Source organism: Crotalus tigris, unplaced genomic scaffold (assembly GCF_016545835.1).
Source record: "Crotalus tigris isolate CLP2741 ecotype Arizona unplaced genomic scaffold, ASM1654583v1 scf7180000017683.1919423, whole genome shotgun sequence".
Classification (NCBI taxonomy): Eukaryota; Metazoa; Chordata; class Lepidosauria; order Squamata; family Viperidae; genus Crotalus; species Crotalus tigris.
Window position 1 is genome coordinate 902,403 of NW_024096563.1, and position 13,397 is coordinate 915,799.

General features: G+C 42.6%; 2 protein-coding genes across 2 annotated transcripts; both read left to right on the forward strand.

Annotated features, from left to right (window-relative positions):
• On the forward strand, nucleotides 1–6,430 carry ZP3 (zona pellucida glycoprotein 3). The gene is made up of 9 exons (XM_039337501.1): nucleotides 1–649; nucleotides 787–905; nucleotides 1,218–1,321; nucleotides 1,969–2,146; nucleotides 3,603–3,720; nucleotides 3,827–3,918; nucleotides 5,080–5,210; nucleotides 5,560–5,682; nucleotides 6,259–6,430. Exons 1-9 carry the CDS (start codon nucleotides 206–208, stop codon nucleotides 6,375–6,377), a joined length of 1,428 nt encoding a protein of 475 aa, XP_039193435.1. The 5' UTR covers nucleotides 1–205; the 3' UTR covers nucleotides 6,378–6,430.
• A 1,840-nt stretch (nucleotides 6,431–8,270) lies between these two features.
• On the forward strand, nucleotides 8,271–13,330 carry COMMD4 (COMM domain containing 4). The gene is made up of 8 exons (XM_039337573.1): nucleotides 8,271–8,332; nucleotides 9,179–9,250; nucleotides 9,448–9,513; nucleotides 9,832–9,871; nucleotides 10,926–11,045; nucleotides 11,370–11,450; nucleotides 12,113–12,289; nucleotides 12,880–13,330. The coding sequence occupies exons 1-8, from the start codon at nucleotides 8,330–8,332 to the stop codon at nucleotides 12,918–12,920; spliced, it is 600 nt and encodes a 199-aa protein (XP_039193507.1). The 5' UTR covers nucleotides 8,271–8,329; the 3' UTR covers nucleotides 12,921–13,330.
• Nucleotides 13,331–13,397: the final 67 nt, after the last annotated feature.

The window sequence follows — 13,397 nt, forward strand, 5'->3', positions numbered from 1 at the left end:
GAGTGGCTGAAACTTTTAACCTACATTAATCTCTCCTTCCCCCCCCCTCTGGCTGCAGAGCGCTTGCAGCTGGGGGAGATGCAAAACTTCATATTTTTGGGGTTGCTTTGCAGGATTTGCACTGGCTGCAAAGAGAGCTGATTAGCTGCCTGATTATTGAAGTCAGGTGAGAGAAGATTGGCCTTCAGGAGCTGGAATAAAAAGGATGCTGGGCAGATGCTGGTCTCTTCTTCTCCGGCTTCCTAGAACAGACAGGATGGGACCGTTACAGAATTTGGCCATTGTTTTAGCTTGTTGGGTAATTGGGGAAGTGGCTTCTTTGGATCCCTGGGATTATGTCTGGAGGTATTATAACACTCCTGCCCCTGCGAGGCAGCCTTATATGCCTTCTGGGGTTGAGACTTACCCTTATGCTTGGGTAGATGCTTCTCAGGCCCGAGCTTTGTCCCTCCTGTCACCTGTGCTGGTCCAGTGTGGAGAGGCCCAGGTGATGGTGACTGTGAAGAGAGACCTGTTTGGCACCGGGAGACTCGTCCAGGTAGACGACCTGAGTTTGGGTCCATCTGGCTGCCAACCCACGGCCTACAATGCTGCCGAGAACACGGTGATCTTCAATGTAGGTCTTCATGAGTGCGGGAGTGTCTTGCAGGTAAGGGTGGAAGAGTCTGCAAATCTGTGTTTTTCCCATGCCATGAAATTCCCCTTGTACTGTATGTGGCAAGCACTAAATCCACTTCTGGTTTATTGCTGCATCTCCCTGGTCTCATCTTTCCTTCTTTTCTCTAGATGACTGCTGAGTTTCTGGTCTACAGCATCAGTCTCCATTATAAACCCACCCCTTCTTCCCACAGTGTCATTGTAAGAACCAGCCCAGTTGACGTCCCCATTGAGTGTCACTACCCAAGGTAAGTTTGGAGGACGAAACTAACAAAAATGTGGGGTTGGCTTGAGTTTTGGGGGCAGGGGTCTTCAAACTTGGCCCTTTTATGACTTGTGGACTTCAACTCCCAGAATTCCTCAACCAGAGGCATGCTGGCTGAGGAATTCTGGGGATTGAAGTCCACAAGTCATAAAAGGGCCAAGTTTGAAGACCCCTGTTCTAGAGGGTCAAATAGTGTATCATTTTCTTCACCTGTGGCAACAGAATTTCTGGTGGGAGAAAAAAACCACTAAATCACTTGTTCTCTTTGGGAGACTTTACCTGTCTTTATTTCCAGGAGAAACAACGTAAGCAGTAGTGCAATCAAGCCAACGTGGATTCCATTCACATCAACGATTTCTGCAGAAGAAAAACTACGTTTCTCCTTGCGTTTGATGAATGGTACTCCTTTTTATGTGGTTACTAGGAGTTGGAAATGACTTCATGGCCCATAATTGCTTCCAGAAGCCCCTTATTTCTTCATGAGTCTCATGAACACGAGGGTCCAATGAGATTAAACCTTAATTGTGCACAAGTAACTTTTTCTTCACATTGGCATTAGTCAAACCATTTTTAAACTGTTGGTTAAAAAAAATTGACCCCACTTTCCCATAGCTTTGTGCATAAGGCCAGATCATGTTTGTCCAAATAGTCATATGTGCATGTGTACATATGCCACGCAAACCATGTTACAGAATTGTGCACACGTACTTCCTCAAGTCGCAATTTTGCACAGCTTCTGACTTTTTATGGCAATTCCAGAATTGCTAATAGTCCTTCAAAATTCTGGGGAAAATAATGCAGATGTCGGTGTACCTTCTGGATTCTGCATATTTCAGAAGACTGCAGCCGATTCGATGGTATCCAAAATTTAAAAATGGTTTGACAGGCCAATATAAAAATTAAGATGGGATGCACATTGGTTTGCAGACATGATACATGGGAGAAAAAAAAGACTATTTGTCCAAGTTGCATTCCTGATCTGAACTGGGCTCACTTGGGTTGAAATTTGCATCCAAGAAGTTGGGTATGATGGTTTTGGTTTTCAGATGGCTGGAACGCAGAGAGAACCTCCAACGGCTATCAGTTGGGAGAAATCATGTATATTCAGGCTGAAGTAATAGCAGAAAACCACACGCCACTCCGGCTCTTTGTTGATAGCTGTGTGGCCACGCTGAGCCCAGAGGCAGATTCCAGTCCCCGCTATCCCATCATCAATTTCAAGGGGTAAGAGTTCTATCTCTCTTCGCACTTGCACTGAACATTTTTATTTGAGATAACTCACTGCTCCTGGAGATCTTAAAGTTGCTTGTTCAGTAGCAAAATTGCACTGTGTCCACTTAAAATGGTCATCACTATGGGGTAGAATGGCCATCGGGAGCAATAACCTTGCTTACATATGAAAATTGCTAATAAAGGAGAATATTTGGGTTGAAATGAGGGGTCCTTTGATGCAGCTGTAACCTAGTTTGGGTAATGAAATGTCTGCAAGAAAACAACCAAGCTCAGAGGGCGTCAAGAACCTCTGGTGAAACTTGCTAAATTTGTACGAAGAATCAGGTTTTCCCTTTTTATCTTTTGCCTTCTGGCTCTTACTTGCAAGAAAGTTCTTGTTCTATGCTTGCGTCCACAAAGAAAGCCATCAACTCATCCCCGTTATCACGGCTGGGTTGTTACATCGCCTCCTGACCTGCTTTTCTCTCTGTATGACATAAAAATTATATTTTAACTTGATGGCGCTGATTGCTTCGGTTTCTATCTATCCCCTTGTGTGTCATTTGTGTTTGAGGGTAATCCGGCAGGTAGTGTGGTTTTCCCTGGTCATTTTGAAGGATCAGATGAAGGAATATACGAACAGATGAGGCCCCGGGGATCGGAGGAAAGAACGTCTGTGGAGATAATATGAATTCTGAGAGAAATGTTTTCTCTTGTCTTCATGTCACGGCCTCAAAACAAGCGAGGAAAAAGCTCTTCTTTCATCCTGCTTACTGTCCAGTTGTAATAGGGGATTTGTAATACAAGCTTGCTAACAGTTGATAGCATGACGAGGGGGGGGGGCATGAACAATGAAGCGAGGAAGACTCACATGTCAGAAACCACTTAACCAAGATCTTGGATGCAAGAATAGCTCACTTACAAGAAAAAAACCCCAAACCACAGAGTTAGAACATAGAACTAGAAACTTCGCAAGATAGCCGCAACCTGGGGTAGGCAACAGGAGGCGTGACATTTAGCTGTTTTGCACAGCAAGCGAGAAAGCTTTAGGGGGCTGTAATCCAGGTAACCAATCTATATTATATGTAATGCATGCATTATTAGGGGGAGGGCAAAGGGATATATGTGATTCACCTTCAGCTATAAAAAATGCTGTAAAACTGTAATCAGCGCCTTGGCTGCCTTCAAAGCCAAGGTCCTTATATCTTGGTACCAAAATAATTGTCTCACACCTTCTCTTTGGTGATCCACTGGCTTCGACTCCAAGCTAAGGCCCAGTTTTTTGGACGATAATTTCTGAGTCAGACTGGGAGCTTTGGGGCTAAAGAACAGACTCGCAATTTCATTTAAACGCAAGGTTCAGATAGGCCTGTTGTTTGCACAACCACGCTAAAATGCAGAGTGCACTAATGTGTAACCAAGTGTGTCAATAATAGGAAGCATTGTTGACGGGTGTTGTGTCCTCCAGTTGCCTGGTAGATGGAAGATTTGATTCCAGCTCAACCTTCTTATCACCAAGGCTCAGGGATGACATTCTTCAGTTCACAGTAGACGTCTTCCGGTTTAGCGAAGACCCCCGAGATCTGGTAAGAGGTCGCCTTCTGAAGCCCAGCTCCTAGCAGCAATATTTTTGAAGTCTCACTCTTCATCATGCCATAACCTAGCTTAAACCACCTTTTATCTTGTTCCTAGATCTACATCACCTGTCATTTGAAAGTCTCTGCAGCTACTCAAGCCCCCGATCCTGAGAACAAAGCTTGTTCCTTCCATCAGGCTAGTAACAGGTAAGCAAACTGACATTCCTACAGGGTGACGCCACTGTGCTAAGCCATGTGTCACTGTAGGAGGACCTTAGTAGGCTTAGTCGACCAAAATGTGAACATGCAACTAGTTTCTTTGATATAATTTATCTGCTTCTTTGGAGAAAAAAAAGTTTTAGATTTGTTTTATTTTGGAAGACTTAGTGATTATCTTGTTTTGAGCTACACACCAATAGTTTGGAAAGCGGTTTCTAACCTAACTGGCTATTGCATACTGTTCTGATTCCAAGAGAGATTAATTTATAAGCATTAAGGACCTTCTCGGCTTCATACAGTGGTTTGAAGAACACACTTTTCCTTATTTGAAGACATGTTCCGTAACTGAGTGTCCTGATAGATGAACCTATTAGCAATCTCAACTTTGTATACTAGTTCATATGCCTGATTTTTCTCTTACCCCTTAACCTATTAAATGACTTATTCAAAATGTTAACATTTGTTATAGAGGGGTTAGCTGTGCTTGGTACAAATAGAGTAAGGATATTTTGCATATAGTGAACTTAAGAGGTTTGCATAAACCACAGATGGGGGAGTTCATTAACCAGAAACCAACCTGGGTTCCAACTTAACAACCTTGTAAGCCCAATTGCTCTTAGGCTAAGTAGATCAATGGTTGAACCTAAGAAATTAACTACCAGTAATTTAGGATATAGCCAGGTATCCATCCTTTGGTCTATTACAGTGGTTCTCAACCTGTGGGTCGGGACCCCATTTGGGGGTCGAACGACCATTTCACGGGGGTCGCCAAACAATGCAGTCTGCCATTTTTTTCCCCCTTTTCCTTAGCTGTGCTACTCCCTTTTATTCTATTGGCTTTTGAAAGCCAATAGAATAGACTCTCTTGAATAGAGTCTAATTCTATTGGCTTTCAAAAGCCAATAGGAATTGTCCAGGCTGTCTCTGCCCTTGCTGAGCCCGCCAAAAGTCCCATTCTGCAAACGGTGCTGCACCAGTTGAGCAGTCCTCGACTTACGACCGGTTGAGTAGTCCTCGACTTACAACCGGTTGGGGTCGCGGCATTAAAAAGGTTGAGAACCACTGGTCTATTAAGAAGGGGAAGTATTGGATGAAATCTCATTATATAGGCGCAACCTTACAGGAAATGTTTCCCTTTTTTCACCACAGCTGGGTTCCAGTTGAAGGAACCGCAGATATTTGCTCTTGTTGTGAAACCCAGAATTGTGTTCGAACTACTGGTCAAGGCAGCTGGGACAGATGGGGAAGAAGATTGGGCAGAGATGTGGCTGCTAAATTGGGTATGTATCAAGATTAGGCGGCATAGGTAGTGAACTATTCCCTTGAATGATATTCAAAAGTAGTTGTTCTGGAAATATTAGCTGAGGGTCAATCATGTCACATTCTCTGAGATTGCCTGGACCAAGTCCCTGTAGTTTTCTTGGCAAGGTTTCTCAAAAGTGGCTTGCCATTGATTCTTTTCTAAGACAGAGAGAAGGTGACTGGCCCAAGGTTACCCAGTTGGCTTTGTACCTAAGCTGGGATTAGAACTCACGATCTCCCAGTTTCTAGTCTGATGCCTTAACTACTACACCAAACTGGCACTCTCCACCTTAACACGAATATCTTGTTAATCTTGTTCTCATGCAGATAAATCAAAGGAGGCAGATGCTGACGTGATGCTCGGTCCCATCCTCATTCTTGACTCGTACATGACTTCCAGAACTCCTCCTGACAATCAAAATAAGAATTTGGTCCTCTCAGCAGAACATGGTACTGTAACATGTTAATTATGGAGTTCAGACATTGTGTTAATCCATGATTTGCTGACTAAACCATAACCGGATATATTCGTACCACTTGCTAAATCAGAGGTGTGTGGCTTTTGTAACCTTGGGGCTGCAACAGTCCCCATAAATTTTCCATGTGATTACAATTTTTTGATCTGACAGTCTGCAACCATTACTCCCACTAGATGTAGTATTAACTGTATGAATTTCAGTGAAATTCTATATAATTGTTTGACTTAGAGCCAGAAGAATGGAATCAGTTGAAGTTAGCCTGATTCTTTCAACAGACTGGCAATAATTTCGCCCAATTATAAATTTACATGGAACTTTTGTTAAGATCTTTGACAGTAGCAGGAGATTCTCCGAGCAGAAATTTGGGATAAAAGTCACCTCAATGGCACTTGCTTATCATTAAGTTCCACTCTTTAGGTTTGAAGGGAAGGGAATCCGGAATGTTAAGCTCTTTGTTTTCTACTGTGTATGATATTCTTTACTTTTGATTTTCACTGCAAAAAAAGCTGTTTAAGAGAATCCAGTACTGTTCTGTTCTTTTTTACAGGATTTTTCCAAATTCCTTGGATGCTGGTGGGGATCATCCTGATAGCCCTTACTACAAGCTTGGCCTTGACCACTCTAGGAATCTTTTGTACTAGAAAAAGACGTTCTAATTCTTCTTAAGATGTTGTGCAATGTGGAAGGATGTTAAAATAAACAAATCAAGACGTAAAAAAGACTTATTGAACAAGGTGGAGGGGAAAAAACAAATATAATGGTGCTTGCATAGAAAACATCTCAGAAGCATCAAAACAAAGACTAAGTGATTTGTACCTGCTAGGTCCGTGCTCACTTCAAAAAAAATAATACAGAATTCCTTTGGACCTCACACAACCATCACATCTCCCTGCTCTTAACTGAAGTAAGGCTTGATTTTTCAAGGCTGCAACTGAGCCTGAAGAACAAGGAGTCATTTAAAGAGTTGCATTCACTATTAAGATTGCAAAGATACTTTCTTATAACTCCCATTCAGTCCTCTATGGGTCCTCCTAAGGTTGTGGTCTAATGTTATGTTAGGATATGACTTGCTTCAAAGTAGTTTGATAAATAAGGCCATGTGTGAACTTAGTTGATTGTGGTTTAAATCAAACATTTGGGTATATGCTAAGTATATTCAGCTTAAATCTTTAACATCACTTCATAAGACTGCCTTGTAAATAAAACACAAATTAACTGAATGATGAAAACTGAGTTTCTCAAGAACAAACTAGGCCATTGACTCTCATTTAATAATAATAATAATAATAATAATAATAATAGTAATAGTAATAATAATAATAATAAACAGACAAGCACCTGCAACATAACACCCCAGACTTAACAATTGTCGATAAGAAAGACAAAAAATTCTGGATAGTGGAGGTGGCAGTGCCTGGAGACAGCAGAATAGACGAGAAAGAACTGGAGAAGATAACAAAATACAAAAACCTACAAATAGAAATAGAAAGACTGTGGCAAAAGCGAGCAAGGATAGTACCAATAGTCATAGGCGCCTTGGGTGCAATCCCAAAACCACTGGAGCACCACTTGGACACCATCATCGGCATTGACAAATTCGCCATTGGTCAATTGCAAAAGGCAGCCTTACTAGGAACTGCTTCCATCCTGCGACGATACCTGTAATACCATCAAACATCCACATCTGCCTATCCCAGGTCCTTGGTAAGGACTCGATAGGTAGACAAAATGCCAAATCCAGCCTGAACATCTGGCTGACTGTGCGATGATCCATAATAATAATAATAAAGTTGGAAGGGACCTTAGAGGTCATCGAGTCCAACCCCCTGCTCAGTTCACCCTTCAAAATTACCAGCTCCTCTTATCATGCGGCAAATTTATTCATTTATTTAAAAGTATTGCCCAACCAGCTCCAATGAACTCTGGGCAGCCTGCAGAATAAAGAACATTAAAAACAGCTTAAAATATTGACTCGGATTTGTTTTGCAGATTTGGGAGGAAAAGTACTGTGAAAAGCAGAATAAGGGCTCTGATTTAAAAAATACTGCAGAGAAGCCCACTAATTTCAAATACAACAGAATAGTTTGTTTTGACCAAGTGTGATTAGTCACGCGAGGAATTGTGTTACAGTTTCAAACAAAAAGCCATCGAGGTGCAAAAAAAATTCTATATTCCTGTGGGCAGCCAGGAAAGCCTCCCCAAAGTTCATTTTGTATACTGAATTACTAACAGATACGGAATGGCGAGATTTTGAAGTAAAGGCTGAAAAGGGCTGACGCGCATTAGCTCTTTAAACACCTGCAGTTCCCACGACCAATAGGAGAACACGTGTCGCTATAGCAAGAAGCAAGAACCTCTGACGGTCAGCTGACTTGTTCACGGTCAGCTGATTGCAAAGGAAGCTCTTCAGGGATTGGCCAGAAAGAAGTAAATAAGGGGAAGCTCTTCAGGAATTGGCTAGAAAGCAGACAGCTGGGGGAAAAAAAGAGAAGCTTTTCACGGATTGGCTAGAAAGAAGTCAGCTGATACAAGGGGAGCTCTTCAGAGATTGGGTAGAAAGGAGAAGTCAGGTGACTCGCTTTGTATAGGGAGGAGGGTGTTGCTCAGTTCAGGGGAAGATGGTGAGTGCGGGGGGAGGCGCGTGGAGGGGAGCTTTATTGCTAGCAAGGCAAGAAGGGGGGGGGGTATTTTAAAGGATTAAAGGAGAAAGAGCCCAGATCTTTAAAAGAAAAATTGGTGCAAGTGCAGAGTAGTGCATTTGTCAGTGCAAAATCTCAGTAATTCTGAAATGGGTGGACTTTCGATTCCCAGAATTCCCCCAGCCAGCTTGAATTCTAGGAGTTGGAGTCCACCTATACTGGCTGGGGGGGGATTATGGGAGTTGAAGCCCATGCATGCTAGCTGGATGAATTCTGGGAGTTATAACAATAATAATAAAGTTGGAAGGGACCTTGGAGGTCATGTAGTCTAACCCCGGGCTCAGGCAGGAAACCCTATCCCACTTATGCTGGCTGGGGGAATTCTAGCAGATGAAGCCCATGCATGCTAGCTGGAGAAAGTCTGGGAGTTATAACAATAATAATAAAGTTGGAAGGGACCTTGGAGGTCATCTAGTCTAACCCCAGGCTCAGGCAGGAAACCCTATCCCACTTACGCTGGCTGGGGGAATTCTAGCAGATGAATCCCATGCATGCTAGCTGGAGGAAGTCTGGGAGTTATAACAATAATAATAAAGTTGGAAGGGACCTTGGAGGTCATCTAGTCTAACCCCAGGCTCAGGCAGGAAACCCTATCCCACTTATGCTGGCTGGGGGAATTCGGGCAGATGAAGCCCATGCATGCTAGCTGGAGGAAGTCTGGGAGCTGGAGTCCATGCATGCTAGATGGGGGGATTCTGGGAGCTGAAATCCACCCCTCTTAAAATTGCTGTGATTGAAAAGTACTCAGATTTTCTTTCTTCCTGCCAGAGATTTCGATTCTGTGGAGATTTGGACTGTCCTGACTGGGTCTTGGCAGAAATTAGCACTTTGGCTAAAATAGTAAGTGATTCCCCCCCCCCCTTGAGTTCTATGAATATTTTAATTATTTTAAGGTATGGGGGTTGCTGGCATTTTACTACCTACTTGAAGCTGGATTTGCCCCATTGTATGATTTTGCCTGACAACTACCGTTTTCCAAGGGAGGATTTAAAAAAAACGAAGATGATGGTTATGACACATTTTTGTCTTTTTTCCAGTCTTCGGTGAAACTCAAGCTGATCTGTGCCCAGGTTCTGAAAGATGTGCTCGGAGAGGGCATTGACGTGAGTTTATTCTCAATCTCTTTTGTGGATACTTGTCAAACTTGGTTTGCATAAATCCAGAATCGGTAAGAGAGAAGCACTTTCTGATTAAACCTGTGGAACGTTATTTTTTAAATAATAGATTCATAAATCAGTTGCCCCATTCATAATTGTGTTTCCATGGCAAATGAGTGCTTAGATTAGTGTCTCCCAAATGGTGTTCTGTAAATTGAAAATTCTGGGATGAATTTAAAAAAAAAACCCTTAGAGCTGTTGGGACTTTCCCAACGTTAAGTTTGAGCTGAGCTAAACTAGAAATTGTTCTTTTGTCTCTTTCAGTATGACAAAATCCTGAAGTTAACATCAGATGCCAAATTTGGTGAGTGTCCTTCCCTTCTATGTTCAAGGCCTAAGTTAGGATACAGCTAAGCCATTTCCTACCCTTCCAACATTTCTCAACTGAGAATTGAGAATCGGGGTTGCATTTATTTCCTGAGTTTAGTATTGGTGCTGAAAGCAAATTTGTGCATGGGGAATGCGTACAAAGTGTTGTGGTTCCTTACTTGAACTGGTATCTTTTTGCAAGAGACTTGCAAAATTGGTCATGTCCAAGGATCCAGAAAAATATGGCAGTATCTTACATGTCCATTCCAAACTACAGAGACGAGTGTTTCTCAACCTTGACAGCTTTAAGATATGTGTCAACGCTGCTAACATCGGATGTTTTTGCATTGACAACAGATGGAAATGTGGCCATCTTTTTCCCTTTCGCTTTTAGAGTTTGATGATGCTGGGAGGGTGTGTGTGTGAATGAGAGTCCAGCTAGACATAACAACACTAAACTTAGCATGAGAATCAAGGTTATTGAGCCCAGAGCTGATGAAGAATTGGCGAGCTGGAGAGGAAGCCCACGCTTCAAATTAATTGGGGAATGTGATTTATGACTATTAATTGGAGGAGGGAATTGTGCTTTGATACTAGGTGCCCCGGGGAGGGGAATTCAGTTTTTGGCGTTGATTATGCAGGGCCAATATTATGCTACTCAAATAAAAGATTCTTTAAGGTAAACAATGCCTCAAAGTTCTTTTGAAGAGTTTCATCTGTTGGAACCATATGTGAACTTCAATTCCCAGAATTACCCGGCCAGCCATAATACTGACATAGATGGTGGTTACGTTCTTTTCCAAAATGTTGATTCACAATAGGTAAATTTTGAACAAAATGATAGTAGTTTCAACAAACCTACACAGTTTTGGAGCAATTCATGGCCTTGGGCTAATGGCAGAGTGGTGTTTTTCTACCTTAGCAACTTTAAGATGTGTGCACTTCAACTCCCAGAATTCCCCAGCCAGCATAAGTCACTTACATCCTTTTCAATAACACGTGTTAGTCTGAAGCTCAGATAATTATATTTCCTTTCTTTTCTGCTGCAGAAATTGGAGACGTGAAAGCCACTGTGGCTGTTCTCAACTTCATTCTCTCAAGTGCCGCCAAATATAACGTGGACTCTGAGTCTCTCTCTAGCGAACTTCAACAGCTGGGGCTGCCCAAAGGTGATTTTGGGGGTTATTGCTTTTAAAAGCATAAAATGTTAACGGTTCCTCAGAATAACCTCTAACCGTAAATAAAATTTTAGAAGTTGATGGAGTTAGAAGCTAGTGGGAGAATGAAATTAGGTATACCAGGGTGGGGAACCTTGGATCTTTTATGACTTGTGGACTTCCACTCCCAGAATTCCTGAGCCAGCATGGCTCAGCTTGGAAACCTCTCCCTTTCCCCTCAGCATGGCTGGCTCAGGAATTCTGGGAGTTGAAGTCCACAAGTCATAAAAGGGCCAAGTTTGAAGACCCCTGACTTAGTGGATGTCTTGGTTGCAGAGCACGCCGCAGGATTGTGCCGGTCCTACGAAGAGAAACAGAGCGCTCTCCAGGATAGCCTGAGGAAGTGCAGCCTGAGATGTAAGTCAACCTCCTTTGCTGGTGACAAAACGAATGGTCACTTTAGGGAAACGGTCCACTGCAGCCTTTTCCCCCTGGGCTGAGAAGTTTTTGCTTTCTTATGGGAAGATTTCTCAGCACCCCGAGGGGCTCACAGGTTGATTGGAGAAAGATTCTGTAAAATGCCAACAAGGCTGAACCGCCCTGTCAAGGAACACACAAAGCTGCTCTTCTGAGACTGGAATTTTCAGAGCACCCGGGAATACAGGTAGTCCTTGATTTACGACCAGACATTTAGCGAATGTTTGAAGTTATGACAGACCCTTAAAAAGAGATTTACGACTCATTCAAAGTTTTGATGTCTAGACCCCCTCTGTAGTCACATGACCGCATTTGGGGCGCTCAGCAACCGGCCTGCATTTACGGCGTTGGAAAGGCAGATGGAATTCTGTTTCTGGTGCAACTATTTGACTTGTTTTTTTTTTTTAAAAAAAGATGTTCCTGTTTCTTCTCTTTTCTTTTGGAGAGTTGCAAGTAGCAGATGAAACACGAATTAAAAATTGCAGTAGATTTTGGAAGCTGTGATCGGGTGAATTCCTTGGCAATGCTCTTGACACATGCAAGAGGGCTAGTGTCTTGCACAAATGATGTGCCTAAACGTTTGATTTTTTTCCTTCCTGCAGTGAGTTGCCTGGATTCTGTTTCGTGGAGAGTGGATTATACGCTTAGTTCCAGCGAGCTCCGGCAAGTCAACGAATCTGTCATTCACCTCAAGCTGAACGTGAAAGATGTCGACCGGAAGGTGACAGAGCCTGTGGCAATGACGTTGTCCGCTGAAAAGTTTCGCGTCTTACTTGCTGGTGAGGAGCTAAATATTTTTTTACAGCTTGGAGGTTCAGGGGTTGCTTGTATCTGCCAGAGCCTTATAACAAGAAAGGCATCAGGAAACCCCTTAGCTTTATTTAAAGAGGCAAAACATTCCAATTTCTCTTTTAAAATCTCCAACGACAACAGGTCTCAATCCTTTACTTTTCCATCTGCCTCTTTCTAGTCATCGTAGTGGGCACCACTTTGTAGAAGAAGCCAGAAGACTGCTTCATCACACAGCGTGGAAAGATACATATTTTAAAAAGGAACAAACCTTAGAGTGTGTCCGTTAATAATCTGAACAGGGTTGCAGTAGAATTCTGGTGAAAATTGTTCAGGATGTCCCATTTTATGGCATCCCAGAAACATCCCTGTCCTGGCCTTGGTCTGCTTAATATTCCTGGCAGAACATAAAGCAAAACCTTTGAAATTAGACATTTCATGGGAGCAAAGGGATCTATTTATTTTATTACATTTTTGTGTGATTCTTGCTGGCTCCTGGGGCCATGTGGTCTTTTAGGCCACTTATATTTATCGTTAGATTCCTTTCTTCTTTTTTTAACCTCCTATTTTCCCTCCTCAGAACTAAAACAGGCTCAAGCCATCATGAAAACCCTCGACTAAGGAACTCCGGTTGCTATCAGGTCTAGTCAGACGAAGCTTCATTTTGACCACAACCAAAATGTCTCCACTGGATAGTGATCTCCCAGCCTATGAAATACAAGCAAAGCAGCCAGATGGGCTTAATGTCCATTTCCTAATAGGCCAGATCAGCAAAACCTGTGGGTGGGTGTCGGTGTGTGTGCAGAGTGTGGTAGTATAGGGACATCTTGGTCACAAGCATCCAACCCCTGCCTTAGGAGAAGTCTATCTGTTTTTACGTTTTTTCATTTGAGCATCAGTTGTCAAGGAAAACTTAGCACAGGTTTTGCTCTTGTGGCTCTGCCTAAGAAATATGCAAATGCTGCCTTGGGTTTTTTTTCTGTATTTCATTAAAAGCAGAAAATTAAATCCCACATATGTGGCGAAAGCTACCTTTGTTGAGTCTTGTGTATTGGGCAGAGCTGTGGCCTCATTGCTTTGGGCTGGAAAGGAGATTAA

Excerpts from the sequence above, each read along its gene's own strand:
- COMMD4 (XM_039337573.1), top strand. Across the intron at positions 9,872-10,925 it reads AACATCAGATGCCAAATTTG|AAATTGGAGACGTGAAAGCC; the intron begins GTGAGTGTCCTT and ends TTTCTGCTGCAG. Across the intron at positions 12,290-12,879 it reads GTTTCGCGTCTTACTTGCTG|AACTAAAACAGGCTCAAGCC; the intron begins GTGAGGAGCTAA and ends TTCCCTCCTCAG.
- ZP3 (XM_039337501.1), top strand. The coding sequence starts at position 206 with ATGCTGGGCAGATGCTGGTCTCTTCTTCTCCGGCTTCCTAGAACAGAC. Across the intron at positions 650-786 it reads AGTGCGGGAGTGTCTTGCAG|ATGACTGCTGAGTTTCTGGT; the intron begins GTAAGGGTGGAA and ends TCTTTTCTCTAG. Across the intron at positions 2,147-3,602 it reads CCCATCATCAATTTCAAGGG|TTGCCTGGTAGATGGAAGAT; the intron begins GTAAGAGTTCTA and ends TGTGTCCTCCAG.